General features: G+C 37.2%; 1 protein-coding gene across 2 annotated transcripts in view; it reads left to right on the top strand.

The window, feature by feature from the left end:
* LOC138376064 (cytochrome P450 2C20-like) overlaps positions 1–13,550 on the top strand; it is a 31,604-nt gene extending 18,054 nt beyond the window's left edge. The window contains exons 6-9 of one of the 2 annotated variants that reach the window (XM_069460047.1): positions 2,148–2,289; positions 4,201–4,388; positions 10,342–10,483; positions 12,802–13,550. In XM_069460047.1, coding sequence (XP_069316148.1) covers positions 2,148–2,289; positions 4,201–4,388; positions 10,342–10,483; positions 12,802–12,983 — 654 coding nt within the window. In that variant the 3' untranslated portion in view covers positions 12,984–13,550. The remainder of the gene's footprint in view (positions 1–2,147; positions 2,290–4,200; positions 4,389–10,341; positions 10,484–12,801) is intronic. The other variant, XM_069460049.1, reaches the window with a different exon arrangement.
* The last annotated feature ends 8,158 nt before the right edge of the window (positions 13,551–21,708 follow it).

Here is a 21,708-nt window from a genome sequence, read left to right as displayed (position 1 = left end):
GTGATTTATCCAGATGACCCATGACTGTTTTTTGAGGAAACTCTTCCTTTACATTGAATCGTCTTGCCATGCTTGTTAGAAATGAATTGGTGATACACATTAAGGTTTATGTCTAGATGTAGATTCAACTTGTATGATTGTTTTTGATGTCTGTCCTCAAGCCAATACCATAGTTTTTTGATTATTATAGCTTTGATTTGAAGTTTTGAAGTTGGGAAATTGAGCCTTTCCCCTGTAGTTACATACGAATTAGGGATTGGCTATACCATTTTTGCCAAAAAGGCCATTGTGATTTTGATGGGGATTACATTGAATATTCACATTATTTTGGGAAGGAAGTGCCATCTTAACAATATGATGTCTTCCAATTCTTGAAGGTGGGGTGGTTTTCCATTTATTTAGGTATTCTCTATTATGGGTATTATTGTGAGCAACAGTTGTCAGTTTTCATCGTATGAGTCTTTCCTAAGGTTCCCCTAAGGTTCTTAGGCCTTTTCTCCTTTTGGATGCTATTGTAAATTTAACTATTTCTTTGATTTAATTTTGAGATTGTTCTTTGTTGATGTATAGAGACACATCTTAGTTTTGCATTGATCTTGTACCCTGAAATATTGCTGAAATCATTTATTGCCTTTAGTTATTTTCTTTGTGGATTTTATGGACTTTTCTTCATATAGAATCATGCTATCCTCAAACAGAATTAGTCTTACTTCCTGCTTTTCTATCTAAATGACTTTTCTTTTCTTGCCTAATTGCTCTGTCTAGGATCTTAGTGCTATATTGAATAGAAGTGGTGAAAGTTGACATACTTGAGGTTATTTTTTGTGGGTAATGGGTACCGGCTTGAAAAATTTGAGGGAGAAGCCTAGAAGCCTAGAAGCCTAGATTGCCATGCCTGGAGTGTTAAAGGCAATTCTAGTGTAGGCTCAGAAGTAGACAAGAATTTGTACAGAGAGCCTAAATCATCTTAGAGATTATTTCAGTGGTATTGTTCAGAATATTGGTAGAACAAGGAATATTACAGGCCATTCTGATGAGGTGACAGATGGCAATGAGGAACAAGTTATGGAAAACTGGAATAAAGATTTTCCTTGTTACAAAGTTGCAAAGAAGTTTTCAGAGTTATGTTCATGTCCTAGGGCTTTATGGAATGTGGATTTTATGAGCAATTAGTTAGGATATCTGGCAGAAGGGATACCTAAGCAGCAAGCATTCAGGGTGCTGCCCGGCTTCTTTTGGCCACTTACAATAGAATGAAGGAAGAGAGATGTTTTCAAGGTGGAATTTATTGAGAAGAAGGGAAACAGTGGTAAAATTTCGGAAATTTCCAGCCTGGCCAAGTATAGAGTCAAAGGCACCTTTAGACGAGCAAACCAAGGGATTCCTCAAGGAATCATTTGCTTAAAAGGATTAGTATGTATAGAAAGGGGGCAGGTGTTATTCATCAAGACAGTAGGAGGATGACCCCAAAGGCATTTCAGAGATCTTCAAGCCAAGCTGGGACCTGTACGACAATGTTTCCAGAGAAGTGCCAGAGGGACCTCAGCATTTGTTGCCCTTCACAATGTGGGGACTCTGCACCTTGCATATAGGACTAGCATTCAAGTCATTTCTCAAGAGTAGATTTGTTATCAAAGCAAAGTTAGCCCCTTCTTGCTCACTTGCTCTAGCCCTCTCTTGCCCTTCCACCTTGTGCCGTGGGATGAGACAGCATGAAGGGCAAAATCAAAGGTCAATGTCATGTTCTTGGACATTCCAGCCTCTGGAACCATGAGAAATAAATAACTGTTTTAAATAAAGCACTCAGTCTGTTGTATTGTTTCATAGAACACAAAAATGGATGAAGAATGGACATCAATACACTTTTGATTATAATTTTTGGCAAAAGAAATACACTGTGTGGCTCACGTAGAGGCAAATAGTCTCCATAATGAAATTTATAGGCATGCCAGGGACAGGGAGTAGGAAATGAAATTTCAGTCAACTCATCTACAGTTTCTACCCTGCTGTATAGTAGTATCATCTATTAATAAACGCTTCAGCTTATGTGTTTTATAAACTTATAACAATGTGAGGTATTTTAAATTCACTGTAATTAAATATTCTGGTAAATAATTGGTCGGATAATTTTATCAAATGTTTCCTAGGAAAAGCACAACTCACAGTCTGAATTCACTATGGAAAACTTGCTGAACACAGTATCTGATTTATTTGTTGCTGGGACAGAGACAACAAGCACCACTCTGAGATATGGACTTCTGCTCCTGCTGAAGCACCCAGAGGTCACAGGTATGAGCACAGATGATGAGCATAGTGAATTGCAGAAAAGATGGTGGGTAGACGTTGCTAGGGTCCTCCATCTTTTGTATACTCCTGAAACAGGAAAACTCTAGAAAAAGATACTTGTATTTGGCAACTTTGCAGAATATTCTCTCCAAGCGTTTAGCAGCATGAATGAAGTCAAAACTTGTACCCCAAGTTACAGGGTCATGGAATTTTTGGAACAGCAGGGTAAAAGAGAAAAGCATAAAATCTGTCAGAGTATTCTATTAGGTCATGTATAAAGGAATAGGCTGAGAAATATTCAGAATTCTCAATATTATTTTGTGTATTAAAAGAAAAGGGTATGTTCAAACATGCGTGGGATTGCCACAAACTTTATACTCTATTTTCTCTTTCTCCAATACTGGAGGCTGAGCTCCATCTAAATATTAATATTTGAAAGTAAGTCAGAGGACTACATGAGCTCCAGCTGTCAGGGCACCTCCTGTAGGAGAAGGAGCGTGTCAGGGAGGCTGCTGTGCACCAGCACTTCAGAGTGGGCTTGGTGGATAAGGCGTGATGAGGGGAGACTCCAAGAACAAGGGAGAAGTGATCCATAGTCCATGGTTTCCCAATAATTATTAGTTGGAGTTTGAAATATCCACCTGACCATTTGAAAGGAATTCTAACTTGAGCTATAGAAATTATGAATTCAAGTTAAAGACATTTTTATGACCAAGAAAGTACTAAGAATGTTAAAAAATATAATGTAATCATAGTTGTCTTAGCAGGAAAGAATATTTATGTGCTCAGAATGATGTAAACAATGAATACTGATATAAGCAGAAATTGTGGTCTAAATATATTCTGTTAAATAGAGTGAGAGGAAGTGTGTGTGTGTGTGTGTGTGTGTGTCTATATATGGTATAGACATGGGTATTAAAATTCTCATCTCCTATACCAGGAAATATTTAAACATTATTTAAGAATAGTTATGGAAGAAATAGAAACATTATTTAGAAATATTAACATCAATTTAGAAGAAGTTGCTAGAATGCTCAAAGTGGCCACATTTGAGAAATGGGATGATAGAGTACCATTCTAAATTCCATATGCATGCACATACACAGACACACAGAAAAAACACGTATACATAAATGTGTCATATTGACTGGAAAAAGCCAGACCCCAAAGACTGTATACTCTATGCTCCCATTTTGTGACATGCTAGGAAAACCAAACTGTAGTGGCAAGATGCAGATCAGTGGTTCCCTGAAGCCAGGAAGTTGAGAGGGGCCAAAGGAAATTTTTGGGGGTGATGAAAATATTCCATATCCTGACTATGGTAGAAGTTACAAGACTGTCTTCAGTTTGTTAAAACTCATCAAACTATACACTTAAAATGGGCAACTTTTGTATGTAAGTTAGACTTCAACAAATCATTTTAAAACTCAAAAAAAAAAAAAAACCAACCACATACTCATATATAGATCCATTCCAATGTATTTTTAAACCCCATATATTATTTTGTCATTAATGTAATATTTGTTTTATGTTTTTCATTTTGCAAGGATTGCAATTCCTTGACAATTATGTTGTGTTTATTTTTTAAAATATTTTATGTTTATTATACATAAAATAAATGTGGAGCAACATAGTTCTATATTTATTATTTGTTAAAGTTGTCCAGGATGCTATTGTATAGGTAGGCATTGTGATACCTAGTTTGCAGGAGAGTGGTTTGTGTGTGTGTGTGTGTATATATATATATATATATTACGGCAAATCTCAGTATAAGTCTAGGTGTACATATGGGCATATAACTCATGTACATAACATTGTTGAGAAACCTTCTTCATGCTATATGTAATCTTAAATTGCTATAACAAATGTGCCATTTTTCTCTTTTTCCATCACTTCTTACTTGTGTCTTATCAGCTAAAGTCCAGGCAGAGATTGACCGTGTGATTGGCAGACATCGGAGCCCCTGCATGCAGGACAGGAGCCACATGCCCTACATGGATGCTGTGGTGCATGAGATCCAGAGATACATTGACCTGGTCCCCATTAGCCTGCCCCATGCAGTGACCCGTGACATTAAATTCCGAAACTACCTGATCCCCAAGGTAAACTGTTGGTCCTACACTGTACCTCAGTACTCTTGAAATCCCCAAATTCACAGTCTGGTTCCAATCCTCTACCAACACAAGATGAGAAGTGCAAAATTCATACATGTGACAGCTTGATGGTCTTTGTGCTCTTTTGTTTGCAGTTATAAAGCTTTATAACAGGTCTTGGTTCCTGGCAATGCGAGTCTTCCAAGCTAGTTCTGCCTCTTTAATATTGTTTTGGCTACTCTTAAGTGTTTACATTCTCAAATAGATGTTAAAAGTATCACTCTGTCATTTTCCCAAAACACTCTTTGGGAGTTTTAACAGGGTCATATTAAATCTATAGTTCAATTTGGAAAGAATTAACATCTTGATTCCTTACATCTTTCAATATATGCATATGATTATGCTTCCAATCTATTTAGACTTTCTTCTATTTTTCTCACTAACGTGTTTTCGGTGCTGTGATTTGCAAATCTTTGGCCAGATTTTTCCTAAAGAATTAATACTTAGTTGTTGCTATAAACTTTGAAAATGCCCTCTTCATTTCTTTATACCTGCTATCTGGAAAAACCATTGATTTTATCATTCTGATGCCCTCATATGTAGTAACCTTGCTAAGTGGATTAATAATATGTTGGTAGAGTCATCTGGAATTTCTATGTACATTATCCTTCTGTTTAGGTTATTATTTGTTTTATTTTTATTTTCCAATTCTTATGTCCTTAATTTCTCTTTATTGTATTATTGAACTGGTCAGGATTACAGGATAGTGTTGAATAGAATTGGTGATAGTGGGCATCCCTGTTTCATTTCTGATGGGTGGGAAGTGATGGAGGTTTAGTATTTCATCCTTGAGAATGCCACTTTAAGTAGATTTGGGTATATATTCTTTATGAAATTTATGAAATTAGGAAATTTTGCTCCCGTCTGGTTTTTTTTTTAGTTGTATTTTATTTTATTTTTTATTTCAGCATATTATGGGAGTATAAAAGTTTAGGTTATGTATATTGCCCTTGCCCCTCAACCCCCCGAGTCAGAGCCTCAATCGTGTCCATTCCCCAGACAGTGCTCATCGCACTCATTAGGTAGGTATACACGCATCCCCTCCCCCCCCAACATCTGCCCGACACCCGATTAGTGTTATTCCCAAATGTGCTCTTAGGTGATGATCAGTGAAACCAATTTGATGGTGAGTACATGTGGTGCTTATTTTTCCATTCTTGGGATACTTCATTTAGTAGAATGGGTTCCAACTCTATCCAGGAGAACATAAGAGATTCTATATCACCATTATTTCTTATAGCTGACTAATACTCCATGGTATACATATATCACATTTTATTAATCCACTCATGTATTGATGGGCACTTGGGTTGTTTCCACATCTTTGTGATTATGAATTGTGCTGCTATAAACATTCAGGTGCAGATGTCTTTTTTATAGAATGACTTTTGTTCTTTTGGGTAGATGTCCAATAATGGGATTGCTGGATCGAATGGTAGGTCTACTTGAATCTGTTTAAGGTATCTCCATATTGCTTTCCACAGAGGTTGCACTAGTTTGCAGTCCCACCAGCAGTGTATGAGTGTTCCTGTCTCTCCGCATCCACCCCAACATTTATTGTTATGGGACTTTTTGATAAAGGCCATTCTCACTGGAGATAAGTGATATCTCATTGTGGTTTTGATTTGCATTTCCCTGATGATTAGGGATGCTGAGCATTTTCTCATATGTTTTTTGGCCATTATTCTATCTTCTTTTGAAAAATTTTTATTCATGTCCTTTGCCCACTTTTTGATAGGGTTGATTTTTTTCTTGCTGATTTTCCTGAGTTCTAAATAGATTCCGGTTATGAGTCCTTTATCAGCTGTGTAGCATGCAAAAATTTTTTCCCATTCTGTAGGTTGTCTGTTTGCTCTTGTGACTGTTTCTTTGGCTGTGCAGAAGCTTTTTAATTTAATCAGGTCTCATTCATTTATTATTATTTTTGCTGTGATTGCCTTAGGTGTCTTCTTCATAAATTCTTTGCCTAGGCCAATGTCTGTAAGGGGCTTTCCCACATTTTCTTCTAGAATTCTGATAGTTTCACACCTAAAGTTGAAGTCAGTTATCCATTGTGATTTGATTTTTGTGAGAGGTGAAAGGTGTGGGTCCTGTTTCAGTCTTCTACATGTGGCTATCCAGTTTTACCAGCACCATTTCTGTTTTTTTATATAATTTTTGTCATGAATGTGTGGATAATTTTATCAAATTGTTCTTGGTGTCTCTTGGTATGATTATATATTGGCCACACTTTCCTCACTAAATATGCATAAGTCTATACACATAGCTGGATTTGATCTCCTTCATATTATAGAGGGACTTTTGTATTTTTATTCTTAAGGCCTTTTGGTTTCTAATCTTTTATCACAATTTTTTTGTCAGAGTTTTGGTATCAAAATTATGGTGGTCGGCTAGGCGTGGTGGCTCATGCCTGTAATCCTAGCATTCTGGGAGGCCGAGGCAGGTGGATCGCTCGAGGTCAGGAGTTCGAGACCAGCCTGAGCAAGAGTGAGACCCCATCTCTACTAAAAATAGAAAGAAATTATCTGGCCAACTAAAAATATATATAGAAAAAATTAGCTGGGCATGGTGGCACATGCTTGTAGTCCCAGCTACTCGGGAGGCTGATGCAGTAGGATGGCTTAAGCCCAGGAGTTTGAGGTTGCTGTGAGCTAGCCTGATGCCACGGCACTCACCCGGGGAACAGAGTGAGACTCTGTCTCAAAAAAAAAAAAAAAAAAAAAAAGATTATGGTGGTGTATAAAAATAGGTGAGAAATGTTCCCTAATGTGAGTCTGTTTCTATGACCTTCTCCTCCTGCTGCTTTTCTTCTTCTGACCATTTAGATATATCTTTGAAATGTCTAACACCTTCTGGATAAATTCCAGATATTATATCTAAAACAATGCAGAATTTGGGACGATGTTTATCTTTTCCAGAAAGGGAGCATTCTCCTCCCATGGCAGTCATAATGCTGCAACACCTCCTGCCCTGACTCCGAGGTGGACATGATGTGAACACAGTCGATAGTTAACTATAGCCATAAGCGTACCTCTCTGATGTTTTCCCATCTCTGGATCTTGAGACCAATTTTTTTTCTTAGGAGCTATGCAATGCCTTTTGTCACATGGTTTCCATATTCATCCAGATGTTCTAGTTGCTATGCTGCAGGCAACCCTATTCCACCTGACCTAGGACATATTATTGTTAAAATTAAAAATTATATATATATAAATACATATTGTATTTTCATGGGGCAAAAATAAATGAGATTTGTAAGGTTGCAAATACTTATGTAATTTCGGAGGAGACAGAACTGATAACTTTACCAAGGGGTTATGGGGCTCTCCCTGAGGTCATTGATTGGGTACAAGTATTAGCATTTCAGCTCATTCTGTTTTCACCAAGGACATAGCTAAGAAGGAATTTGCTTCTCCCTATTCAGGTTGGAGGGTAATAGTAATGAAACTTGGTCTCCTGTAGCTATCCATGTGGGAAATAGACTGAGGAATCCTGGATATCCACTTCCCCACCTCCATCCACTGCATCAGACGGGGGACCTGCCTCTGGGGAGCACTGAATCTGCTGAGATCTCCCATTCACCAGGCCATTGGGTGGCTCTTGCTGTGCCTGTGGGTTTTGAATGGAGAGAGCCCAGAGCCCAAGGAATGATCCATTCATTCTCCTCTGTGTGGGACAGTCTAGTATAGAAATATGCAGCTCTGTTTGGCTAATTCCATCCCCTACAAGTGAGATAAATGGGCTCTTTTGCCAAAGCCTGGAACCACTAATCTAGGTGGAGATAATGGTCTAAGACAGAGTTGGCCAATGTTTTCTGTAATGCCCACATAGTAAATATTTTTAGACATTTCAGGCCATAGCTTTTCTACTGCACTACTAAGCTCTGCCAGTGTGGCATGGAAGTGAATTGTGAAGTGTGAAGAATGAGGAAGGATATGTGCCAATTTTTATGGAGAATGAAATTTAAATTTCATATGTTTTTCATATGTCAAAAATGTTATTCTTTGGCATTTGTAAAAACATTCTTACTGATGGGCTATGCCAAAATAGGAGGTAGGTTGAATTCGTGCATGGTCTTGAAAGTACTATGCTTGTGCCCAGTAGAAGACAATTCTGTTCAATGGAAATTTATGCAATGATGTGAGGCTGATTGTGCTGTTATGTCCCATATCTGAAGTATATTTGCCACCAAATGGCTCAGAGATTTACCTTTATCTTTTTATAGATGTTTTATTGTCTTAGCACTTACAATTTAGATAAAGAAACATTTCAAGTTAATTTTCATTTATGATGTGGAGTAGTAATGGTCATGCTTCAATTTTTTCTTATGAATTTCCAGGTGTTTGAGTATCATTTGTTGAAAGCATATCTGCTTTTATATCTTTAAGAAACATTTTCATATATTACTTGTTTCAACAGAGAAATAATTTTAAAAATTAAATTATAGGCATTTAATATTATAAATTTAGGGATGGATTTTCCCCATATTTGTACTTAAAAAATTTAATCTAAATAAAATTAAAACCCATATGGACATATATGTTTGTGTGTGTGTATGTATATATATATATATATATATATATATATGATAGTGTGTGTATATATACTTTTATATCTTTCTGTCCATTTCTCTGTATATCAGCACTTTCCCATGTAGGCCCCAAGAATAAATAATTTCTCCTAACTTAATAAAAATAGCATTCACATTCAGGAGTTACTGTTACAATAATATGGTCTAATATACAGCCTATATGTAAATTTTTTTAATTTCACTAGAATTAGTTTAGCTTTTATTCTCTTGCCATTTACGATCCAGTCAAGGACCAAGCATATAATTTGCTTATCATGCTCTTTAGTCTCTTGTGACCAAGGACACAGTTACTTTCCTTCGTTTGTTTCCTTCAGTCTGTTGACCTTTTTATGGAGTCCAGGATAGTAGCCATTTAAAATGTCCCTTAGGCTTTTGTGTGATTTTTCTAAAGATTAGATTCCAGTTATGATTTTGGCAATAATAAGGCATAGGTGCTTTGAGTATTCCACAGAATCTCATTGGTGAGGTGGGGCAACTATGTCACTTGTGCCATTATTGGTTATGCTCATTTCCTCAGTAAAAGGTGGTATCTGCCAGATCTCTGCATTGCAGAGGTTTTGCCCTTTATATATAATTAATAAATATCCATGGCAGTGTACTTTAAGACTTTATGTAAATCCTGCTTCCCAAATGACACACCCAATAAATTCAGCTTTAACTGATGATCCTGACCTGAATAGTCACAAAATGAACATTTTTTTCTAATTTCATCATCACTTCTATGGTTGTAAGTTAGGATCAATCTCTAATGAATATCTCCTCCATGATTTTATATCAAGACAACCTGCTTGGGAAAGATAAACACTCTGTCGTTTTATTCTTGTTACTGTACTTCTTGTTTTCATGTTAGATGATGTCATTTTAAACTTTACTAGATCATATCATCTAGTTTAAAAGAGTCATATGAACAGGTACTCTGGATATTTTAAGTGCCAACAGAGATTTCAATTTTACACCATAGTCTCTATATAGGATGTGTGAAAACTGAAGTGATGAAATAGTGCAGCCTGTGGGGATAGACCCTGGCTTCCAACCTTAATAATAAAGACAACAGAGTCAGGTTTATCACCGCAGTGACCAAGCGCTCAGAATTTCAACTATGATTGGAGAGCCCTTCAGCAAGATCATCACCACTGATCTTAAACTCATCCTTGTTGATTACTGGGTCTGTGTGTCTGGAACTGTTGCTGCTCTTGTTTGGACCTGTGTTTCTTCATCTATAGATCAAAAGATATATCTAGGTAATTAATATTGTTTCATACAGCTTTCTGACTCCTTCATAACTTGGTTACCAATGTCTGTTTCATCCAGGGCACAACCATATTAACATCCCTGACATCTGTGCTGCACGATGACAAAGAATTCCCCAACCCAGAGAAGTTTGACCCTGGTCATTTTCTGGATGAAAGTGGCAACTTTAAAAAAAGCAACTTCTTCATGCCTTTCTCAACAGGTAATAGAAATTTATTTCCTTTGTTATTATAGAGGACAAGAAAACTTTTGGGGATTAGTTGGAACTTACATGGTTTCTCCTCTGGGGCTGGTGAAAATGCTCCTTGTACATGATCAACAGCACCACCGCCAACACCTATATACTTTCTTCATCATTATACATCCTCATCGTTGGGCCAGAGTCATCATGGTGCTCTGGGAAGTTGACCCAGTTCTTCATAATCAGGGAAGCTGAAGTATAGGTAAATTGAATTCTACCTTGGATACATCACTGAGGTACTCAAGAACTCCTGCTAGAATGCAAAACATATTTAGACTTTCCTCATGTGCCACTGCAAAGGTTCTCACTCTGCAGTTTCACTGAGTGTCTTCCACTTGGTGTCCTCACCACCCATCTGAGCTTTGGGGATTCACATGTCAACAAGCACAGAATGGGGACTAGGATGTGGAGAGATAGGAACATGCTTACACTGCTGGTGGGACAGCAAATTAGTACAATCTCTGTGGAAAATAATTTGGAGATACCTCAAAGAGCTAAAAATAGAAGTGCCATTTGATCCAGCAATAGCCCTACTAGGCATCTACCCAAAGGAACAAAAGACATACTATAATAAAGACATCTGCATTCAAATGTTTATGGCAGCATAATCCACTATTGCAAGGAGGTGGAAACAACCCAAGTGCCCTTCAATCCATGAATGGATTAATAAAATATGGTATATGTATAGTATGGAATACTACTCAATTACAAAAAACAATGGTGATTTAGCACCTCTTATATTATGCTGCATAGAGCTTGAGCCCATCCTCCAAAGTGAGCTATCGCAAAAATGGAAGAATAAGCACGGCATACACTTGCCATCAAATTGGCACTAACTGATCAACACTAAGGTCCTCACATGGTATTAATATTCATTGGGGTTTGGCGGATGGGGGTGGGTAAACTCACCGCTAATGGATGCAGTGAGCATTATGTGGGGGAATGGCACGCCTCTAATCCTGGCTTCAGTGAGGCAAAGTCATAACATGTAACCAAAACGTTTGTACCCATGTAATATCCTGAAATAAAGAAAAAAAACTAAAAGAAAAAAGAAGTACAGGATAGGCACCAAAGGGCTTCACCCCCACTTAGGAAAGCAGATGAATAAACAGCCTATTGTAATTCAGTAGGACTGGGCCATGAGAGAGGAAAGCAAAGCACAGGCTGCTGGGTGTAGGGCACAGAGGGAGAAGCTGCCTGCTTCTTGCTCTCTCATACCCCACACTGAGGCATAATAAGCTGGAGTAAGCAACATTCTAACAGCAGCTACCTCAAAGGAGGCAGAGAAAATGGAAAAGAGAGATGGCAGGGCATTTGCTCTAAAGCAAGGATGTTAGAACCTTTGCAAACTAACCATGGGGCCAGGGAAACATTGTGAATGAGGCTGGATCCTCTGCAATGATTCCACAGGACCCTGCTGTTCCTCCAATCATGACCATGCATCCTGGGTATTGGATCTCCACTCTTTCCATGTGTGTCCTGAGTTTCTGGCCATGGAAACTCCTCTATGCTGTGACCTTTTATGCCCGCTTTATATCTGGCAGTGTAGATACCAAAATGATAAAGATGGAAACCTCCCTTGAGGAGTTCACATTTTAGCACAATAGGAAAATCAATAAATGAAATTAATCAATAGGCAATTATGATTCCAGATGAACTTCATTGCTTCATTGAAAGCAATAATACTATGCTGTGGAAACCCAGAAAGGGCAAGGTTTTATTACTTGAGCACATGGCAAAGAGTGCAAAGAAGAAATGGAATTTGACCTGTGACCTGAATTCAGTCTCTGAAAAGTGCATCTTGGCCAAAAGGAACAGCATAGTATAAAACTTCAAACTTCTTGTTTGGAGGCTGACGAAGAGTGTGTATGGCTTGAGCTGAGCATAGAGAATATGAAGAGTGGAAGGAAAGGACATGGAATTTCAGAGTAGGAACAGGAAACATGAGGATATGGATGTGGTTGTGTAGATTTATAGATATAAACTCAAAATGTCAAGGGAGCTGTTATAATGTGGGATTACTTAATGAATTTCTTGGTATGGAACTGTTATTCAGTGACCATTTGTTGAATGAAGGGTCTTTGTTAAGATCAGATGTCGGGTGGATGGCAAGTGTGCCTATTCTTTGTTCAGTTGTCTATCCAGTCATCTTTCCATCCATCCATCAATTCATTCTTCCATCCAAACATTCATCAAAGAGGGACAGTCACAAACACAGTACCTGTTACAGTCACAGTTGCACATCAGTAGTAATTTCCCCTGGTATTTATTATTTTCAGGAAAACGGATTTGTGTGGGAGAGGGACTGGCCCGCATGGAGCTGTTTTTATTCCTGACCAGCATTTTACAGAACTTTAACCTGAAATCTTCGATTGATCCAAAGAAGCTCAATGCCACTTCGATTTCTGGTGTGTTTATTTCATTGCCACCCTTGTACAAGATCAGCTTCATTCCTGTGTGAAGACGGTCATATCCTCTGCCTGCTGTGGCTGTCTTCTGCCTCTCTCTCTTATCAATGGCATCCTCCACCTCCTTGCTATTATTAGGGATGTCTTCTCTGATCTGTTGTCTCACTTTGGCCCATTCCCTTGTGATGCAGTGAACACCCAATGTCCATTAAGGTGAGTTTCTGGAATTTTACACACAACTGTATCTATATCTGCTCTTCCTCACACTCTGTAACACAGTATTTACTGCCACATGTGACAATGCTTACCTAGTGTTGAGTTGTTAACGTGTTATCACTAGAAAACACAGTAAAATGATTAATGTATGATAATTCAGAGCCGTTTCTCCTGTGCATGTTTTAAATAAAAAGTATCATTAATTGCTGAATGAGATTGCAGACTTTCCTTCTTTTGTGCATAATGCAAGTAGGAAATTAAAGAAAACAGAGTCCCCAGAAGTCATGCTGGTCCTCATAATGATAAGCACAGAGAGAGACAAAGGGGAAGAGGGCAGGGAAGCTCTCTTGGAGGAGTTTCTCCAAGAGTTACTGGAGGTTTGCATTTGAAAGAGAGAACCTGTGTCCAGGGGCAGCTCTAACCTTTTTATTGACAGGATCAGTGACAGTTAGGAATGGACATTAAGTGTTGGAATTCCTGTTCTGCCTGAGTGTTACTGTAAATGCCAAGTAAAGATCTGGAATGCTCTTGTCACCCTCTATCCAACTTGGAATCTACTATGAATATATTGTTTCATATTGCTACTCATGTGTTCTGAGAGTAATGATTCTCTTCCCAGACAAGAACAACATCTCTGTAAAACCTCACCAGCTTGTGTTATTCTTCTAGTTTCTATGTCTATGTTTTACACATCATATATATGTGATAGTAATTTGATGTTTTGGGACTAAAATGATAAGTCTCATAGCATCTGTACAGCATCAGCAGGTGAAAATGTATCTGTGACAAATTCTAGTCTTCTTTCTCCCTTCTTTCTGTTTTGAAGTAAGATGAGAAATGACATAACCCATTAATGTTTTCCAAGCTCATCTAGAGAAAGTCATTTACACTTGGCATGCATTCATAATTTAACACATGCATATAGTTGTGTGTATATCTCTATTCATGTATGTGTGCATAGGTGTAAATTAAAATATAGTACATAATTATATACAAACATATACATGTGGATTTAAAAGTCATTCTTTAAAATATTGGGTTCATATTACACATACTATTAAAGAATTTGCTGGTGTTTACTGAACAATATGCCAGGTTGCCAGGTAAACTTCTAAGGTACTAGAAACATGGGACAATAATTTGATAGGACTTGTTACATATTAGTAAATGGAAATAGCTATTAAACTTTGAAAATAGCTAAAAACTAGAAAGTATAAATTTAATCTACATTATCCTCCATTAACCTTCTTGGTTGGCAAATGAAAAAATTTTAATTTGTTAGCAAACATGTGAGAAACAGGCAGTCTTTTTATTTTTTCATGTCCTATTTCCAATTTCATTGATTTCTGCTCTAATTTTTATGATTTATTCTCTTCTGCTTACTTAGGAATGAATTAGCTCTTCATTTTCCAGTTTCCTAATGTACATGCTTAGGTTACTGATATTATATCATTTTCCTTTTTATGAAAGGAAGTTTCTTCATATATGTTCAGTGCTATAAATTTCCTTGGAAGTGCTGTCTTTAATCCATAGCCTCTCTCCCACTCAAGACCCAGCACTAATGTATTCTTTAAATTAACTGACACTTATCAAGTTCCAAAATTAATTTTCTGGTTTCTCTTTTTTGGTGGTCTAGAAAACCTTAGAGAGGGAAGAGGGTTTTCATATTTCAAATAATTCTGGTGGCTGAATGGCACATAGAAATGTTGTATTTAGTAATATCGAACTTACCTTCTGAATTAGAATTTACTACTTACAAAACATCTTCATGACACTGGAGTTTGGCAATGATTTCATTAATATGACACCCAAAGCATAGGCAATGAAAGCAAAGATATATACATTGGTCTTCATCAAAGGTAACTTTCTACATCCAAGGACACTATCAAGAGTGTAAAGACAATCCACAGAATAGCAGAAAATATTTGGAATCATATATCTTTTAAGAGTTAATGTCCAAAATATATAAAGTGTTTCTATAACTCAATAACATCAACAAAAAGGACAAAAAGTGGTTAAAAATGTACAAAGTGCTAGAATGAACGTTTCAACAAAGAAAAAGAATGGCTTAAGCACTTGAAAACATGCACATCATCACTGATTATTAGGGTGATGCAAATCAAAACCTCAATGAGACACCACCTTCTACCCATTAGGATAGTTGTTTCAAAGATTCAGCATAGTAAATGTTGATGAGAATGTGGAGAAATCAGGAAACTTGTGCACTTCTTGTGGGAATGTATAATGATGCAGCCACTGTGAAAAATAGTGTAGTGCTTCCACAAAAATTTAATTAGAGAATTACCATATGACCCAGCAATGGAAACACTGGATATGTACCCAAAAGAAACGAAAGCTGGGTATCATAGAGATATTTGTACCTCACTGTTCACAGCAGCAGCATTCACAGAATCCAAAGGCAGAAGCATCCCAAGTGTCCATTGACTAAGCAATGGGATAGGCAACATGTGGTATATGCATACAATGGAATCTTATTCAGGCGTTAAGACAATGGAAATTCTGACACATGCTACAACATGAGTAAAACTTGAAGATATTATGTGAAGACAAAATAGCCAGTCATAATTATACAAAATATTCTATGATTCCACTTTTATGAGTTACCTAGAATAGGCAAATTCATAGTAATAGAAAGTCTCTATGGGTTACTATATGGGTGGTTGTCAGGGACAGGAAGTATTTGAGAACATGGAGTTATTGTTTAATGATACAAAATTCAGGTTTGTAAGATGAAAAGAGACCTAGAGATAGTGTTGTTGATTGCATAACAATGTGAATGTACTCAATGCTACTAAACTGTACACTAAAAATCAATAAACTGGATAATTTTATGTCAATTATGTCTTGCCACAATTTAATACTCCAAAAGTTTACTACTTATATTATCTACATAGTACAACAGAATGACAATAATTTAAATAACTTTTCTTCAGTAAAGCTGTCCTGAAAACTCTAATAAAATCAAGATGACAAAGAGCACTGGTGAAACCACTCATGGGGCATGTGTTGCTGAAAAGCTATGAGTTCAGAGACCTCAATCCATGTAGTTCCTTTTCACAGGTGTCCCCTCCAGAATATGCCTGTTTTGGGTCACTCTCCAGAGACTTCCATGAACTGAGTTCTTGTCAGTATTTTCTCCAGACTGAAGCAGTGTTACCCATGGGCAGGTGGGACTGATGATGCTGCTCTACCATGAACAGAAGGATGAGCTTTCCCACTGCATCACTAATCCTAGGAAAGGCCCCACTTCCTGTCTAGCCCCGACTCCTTTCGCAGAGTGGTCACTGGAGTAGGGCTGGCCAGGAGGTTTATCCTGTTTCCAATGCCCTGATCTCAGTTTGTCTGCAAATCCTTCACGCAATGAAGGCTGAGAAGCCCAGTGGGATCACACCTGGGGTGAGGCTCCTCACAGAGACCTTTCTTCCCCTGGACCGACCCATGGACACTAGGCCTTGACATGACTGGTTCTAAGAAGAGGAGGGGCTCAAATTTTTGTTTTAGGGAAAAGAAGAGCCTCCCTTTTTAATTTTAAGAATAGCCTTTTTGGATCCAGGAGAAACTTGAGATTGGGAAGTGAATGTGGAGGAGAGGCTGAAAGGCAAAGGGATTGATTGTCTGAGGAGAGAGGCGAGGAATCCTCCTGTGTCAGGGGAAGCAGTACCCTGTGCATGGAAAGCAGGGAGCAAATGCTCCCTGTCAAACGCTCCACCAGGACCATCAACTGCCTGTGGATTTATATCTGTAAATAAGAGTTTAATCATAGTTGGGAGATTCTCCATGTCATGTCTGTCAGCTCTTGTCTGCAGATGATGAGATTTCTTTTAGCCTTTAAGGCTCTCATCCAATGATCATGGGCTTTTGTTTCCAGGAACAGAATCTGCCTCTGAGAAGAAAAATTGTCTCTTTCCAGTATTTCCTCTAGATCTCTGATTCCTTTTCTGCAGGTGTCCAGTTGTTCATTTTTAAAGCTTATCATGTCATTTTCTATGGAAATTCTCACCTTTTGCTGCAAGTCATGATTTGCCTTGGTAGGTAATAACTCAAGACAATCCATTTGTTTGTGGTGTTAAAGTCATTTCGTTTCCTTTCTCATAAGATGCATATTATAGCTACAATGCATATATTCTTTAGTTCTGTTTTCTGACATGCTTTGGATCTGCTGATACCCACTTCAAATGAGCACAACTAGTGCAGAGATCTTGGTTGTAAACCACATTTTCAGATGAAAAGTCCCAGTGGTCCTCACAGAAATGGCTGATTGGAGAGCTGAGGTAGGGAAAATACAAGATGAGCTAAAATATATTGCTTTGTCAAAAAATAAAAAAATCTCAAGGATTGCATGTGCCATGGGAAATGTCACAGAATCTAGCCATTTAGGAGACATGTGAGCACAAAATAAAGGATAATTGTAGCAAATTATAACCCTTAGAAAACAATTAAATTAATGATTGCTTACTAAGATTAATGAAAAATGAATAACTAGAAATTTGATGAGGAAGAGATAATTACAGAATTTCAAAGAATGTAACTACAAGACACTTCTAAGCTACACAGTTGAAAAGAATCACTTTACAGTGGAGGAAACAGGAAGGCAGTATGCAAACCTAGTAATCAAATGGACATCATTCATACTGGAACAGATCAAAATCGTTTGTGACCCATAAATGAGAGGAAAAAGTGTCATTCAGTGATATGGCTGCCAAAGATACATATGCTGAATTTAATCATTAGGTAACATGGGACAAGCTTCAACTGAGGGACTTTTTATAAAGATTCAGCCTGTATTTTGAAAGAATGTCAATGTCATGGAGCTCAAGTATCGACTGAAGAAATGTTCCAGACTGAAGCTGACTAAAGAGACATAAAAACTAGTTGCACCATGTGATTCTGGATTCTGATCTGAATTTTGAATTTGGCATACCTCATATTTTTGGTACCGATTGGTGAAACATCAATGAGTATGAAGATTAGAAAGTCCCAATTCATTAATTCCCTGATTTTTATAGGTTTTCTCTATCTATATAAGAGAATCACCTTATTTTTTGGAAATACTACAATGTGTCAGGTATTTGGACTCAGGTCAGCAATTTACTTTCAAATAAGTCAAAGTAAAACAATTCTTTGCTCATTCTAGCAACTTTTCCATACACCTGTGATTGTTAAAGAAAAATGAATGCAGTTTGGATTTTTATACGTGAAATTAACCTTTTGCAAATGAAGAATCAATATTGTCACTGGACATCTGAAGTCCTCAGCATCATTAAACTTTATAAAAATTCAAATTGAAACTTCAATAAGATATTATATGATACACCAGAATGGTTATAATAAAAAAAGATACCGCTATGTGTTCACAAGAATTTGAAGCAACTGTCACTCTTATATTTAAACTGGGAATTGGTTCAATCATTTGGACAATTCTTTGTCAGAATTTACTTAAAATGATCACATGCATGTCTAGCAAATCCACTTTGTAGGTATGTACTGAGTAGAAATGTAAAACATTGGGATGCCAAAAAAATGTACATGAATGTGCACATCTGTGCTTGTCACTTAGTTTCAGTTTAATAATGAGTACATGGTCTTTGTTTTCCCCACCTTGATATACTTCACTTAGGACAATGTTCTCCTGTTCCATCCTACCTGACTTTAAGTAATACCATAAGGCTAGAGTAACGAAAACAGCATGGCACTAGTATAAAAGTAGAGACATGCAACAGTGGAAAAGAATAGAGAACTCAGATATAAAACCGTCTACCTACAACCACTAGTTCTGGAAAAAGTAGACAACAACAAACATGGAGGAAGAGAGGCCCTATTCAATAAATGCTTCTAGGAAAACTGGATAGCCACACACAGAAGAATGAAACAGGACCCCTATCTTTTGCCTTATACAAAAATTAATTAGAGATGGATAAAATATTTAAGTGAAGGCATAGAACCATAAAAATTATGAAATAAAATGTGGGAGAAACTCTTCTAGATATTGTCCTAGGCAAAGTATATATGACTAAGATCCCAAAAGCAAATATAGCAACAATAAAAATGAACAAGTGGGACTTAATTAAATTAAAAAGCTTCTGTATGACAAAGGAAATAATCAACAGGGTAAATAGACAACCTATAGTATGGTAGAAAATATTCACAAACTATATATCTGATAAAGGGCTAATAACCAGAATCTACAAGGAACTCAAGCAAATCAGCAAGAAAAAAACAAACCACCACATAAAAAAGTGGGAAAAATACATGAACAGAAGTTTTTCAAAAGAAGATAGACAAATGGCCAACAAACAAATGAAGGAATGCTCAGCATCACTAATCATCAGGGAAATACAAATTAAAACCACAGTGAGATATCACCTTTTTCCTGTCAGAATGGCCATTACTGAAAAGTCAAAAAACAATAGATGTTGGCATGGCGACAGAGAGAAAGGAATGCTGATACACTCTTGTTGGGACTGCAAATAAATCAAACCTCTGTGTAAAACAATATGGACATTCCTCAAAGAAATAAATGTAGATTTATCATTCGATCCAGCAATCCCTCTACTGGGTATCCAAAGGAAAAGAAGTCACTTTATCAAAAAGAACCAGCACTTGATTGTTTATTGCAGTACAATTCACAATCATGAAGACTGTGCCCACCTAAGTGCCCACCAATTCATGAGTACACTCACAAAGAAGCAAAGACAATTCAATGAGGAAATGATAGTCTTCTCAACAAATGTTGCTGGAACTATTGGACATTCATGCAAAACAATGAATCTAGATGCATACCTTACACTAGTCACAGAAGTTAACGCAAAAGAATTAAAAGACCTAAATGTAAAATGCAAAAGTGCAAATGGATAAACTTTGATACATTGTACATCCATACAATGGAACATTATTTAATGTTAAAAAGAAATGAGCTATCAAGACATGGAGGAAACTTATGCATATTAGTTGATGAATGGAACCAATCTGAAAAGACTCCGTACTGTTTGATTTCAACAATGAATATATGACATTCTAGAAAATGTCATATATTGCACTATGGCAACACCAAATGATCATTCATTTGCCGAGGGCTTTGGGGGAAGGGAGGGATGTGTAGGCAGGGCACAGAGGAATTTTAGGGCAATGAAACTACCCTGTATGATACTATAATGAAGGGTATATGTCATTACACATTAGTCAAAACCCATAGAATGTACAACACAAAGAATGAAGCCTACGTAAACTATAAACTTTGGTTGACGATCATGTGTAACTCTTGAATCATTGATTGTAACTAATAAATCACATTGATTAGCACAGTTTATTGTGGGAGAGGATATGGGTGGGTGCTGGGAGAGGGTATATGGTCACCTGTGTACTTCTTATGTAGTTTTGCTGGGAACCTGAAACTCCTCTAAAACATAAATTCTATAATTAAAAATAATCCTCTCTAATCCACAATTCTAGTGACGCTAAAGCTTGCTTTACCCTTCGACTGTGGTGGGCTTACTGCTGATAATCTCCCGATGGGCCAAGATGAGAATTCTGTGAGACAGGATGTGAGATGTCACTGAACTGGGAGTTGGACAAGCAAGGAACAATACCATGTTGGAGTTGGACTAGCAAAATATGATGTCTTGTGCTGATGCCTCGGTGACACTTCATCTCACTGAGTCACCAATTGCTCATTCCTAAAAAGCAAAACAAAGCTTAGAACAGTTGATCTAAGAGATCTCTTTAAATTGTCTATGAGTCCTTCATTCTGCAAAAAGAAAGGTCAGTGCTGGAGCCTCAGCTTAGCAGAAGGGAAGAAGAGCAGGGCAGGGACATCTATGTCTCAAGGAATGGAATAATTATAGAGAGCAACTGAGCATATGTTATCCAAATAAGCTGGTGTGGTTCTTTTAGACCAATGTGAGTCAGGTAGAAAATTCCTCCCCTTTGCTCTGGATAAAGTGTTTAACATGAGTGTGCTGACTCAAGTTTCAAAGGTTGTAAAAGCAAACTCTTTTGATGTCCAGTTTAGTCAATGGGTGCTGTAATATTTAACTAAATTAATGTTCAAGTTGTAATCACTGATTAGGTTGAATAATGTAATATTGAATCTTAGCACACAATATGTAAATTTTGGGAACCCCATTGAACTGAATGTTTTGCTTGTGGGTAGGGTGCACATGCCAGGTTATTGATTCCAAACTCAGCATGTCCGCCTGCAGTCTGTGTGTCCTTGGCCAAAGTACTGAATCTCCAAGGCCCAGCACTCCCTTTCTCAAGATGAGAATAATTTTACCTGAGGCAAAGGTAATTGAGAGAATCAAAAGATATATGGTGTGTGTGAAAATTTTCTGTAAATTTTGAGAATCACTATAAAGATTACTGATAAAACATTGTATTACTGAGTTTTGACATAACTTAATTTTTCTTAATAAAACAGGTGCAAATAACTGCACTAGTTAATTTAGAAAGAATATGATGATATCTTTACAAAACATGCCTTTGCACAAACACTATCATTAGTGATCTGTAACGTATATCATTCTGACTGTATTGAGATCCTTA

Source organism: Eulemur rufifrons, chromosome 28, assembly GCF_041146395.1.
Source record: "Eulemur rufifrons isolate Redbay chromosome 28, OSU_ERuf_1, whole genome shotgun sequence".
NCBI lineage: Eukaryota > Metazoa > Chordata > Mammalia > Primates > Lemuridae > Eulemur > Eulemur rufifrons.
The sequence above is the reverse complement of the archived record's forward strand: the minus strand, read 5'-3'. Positions and strand labels throughout refer to the sequence as shown.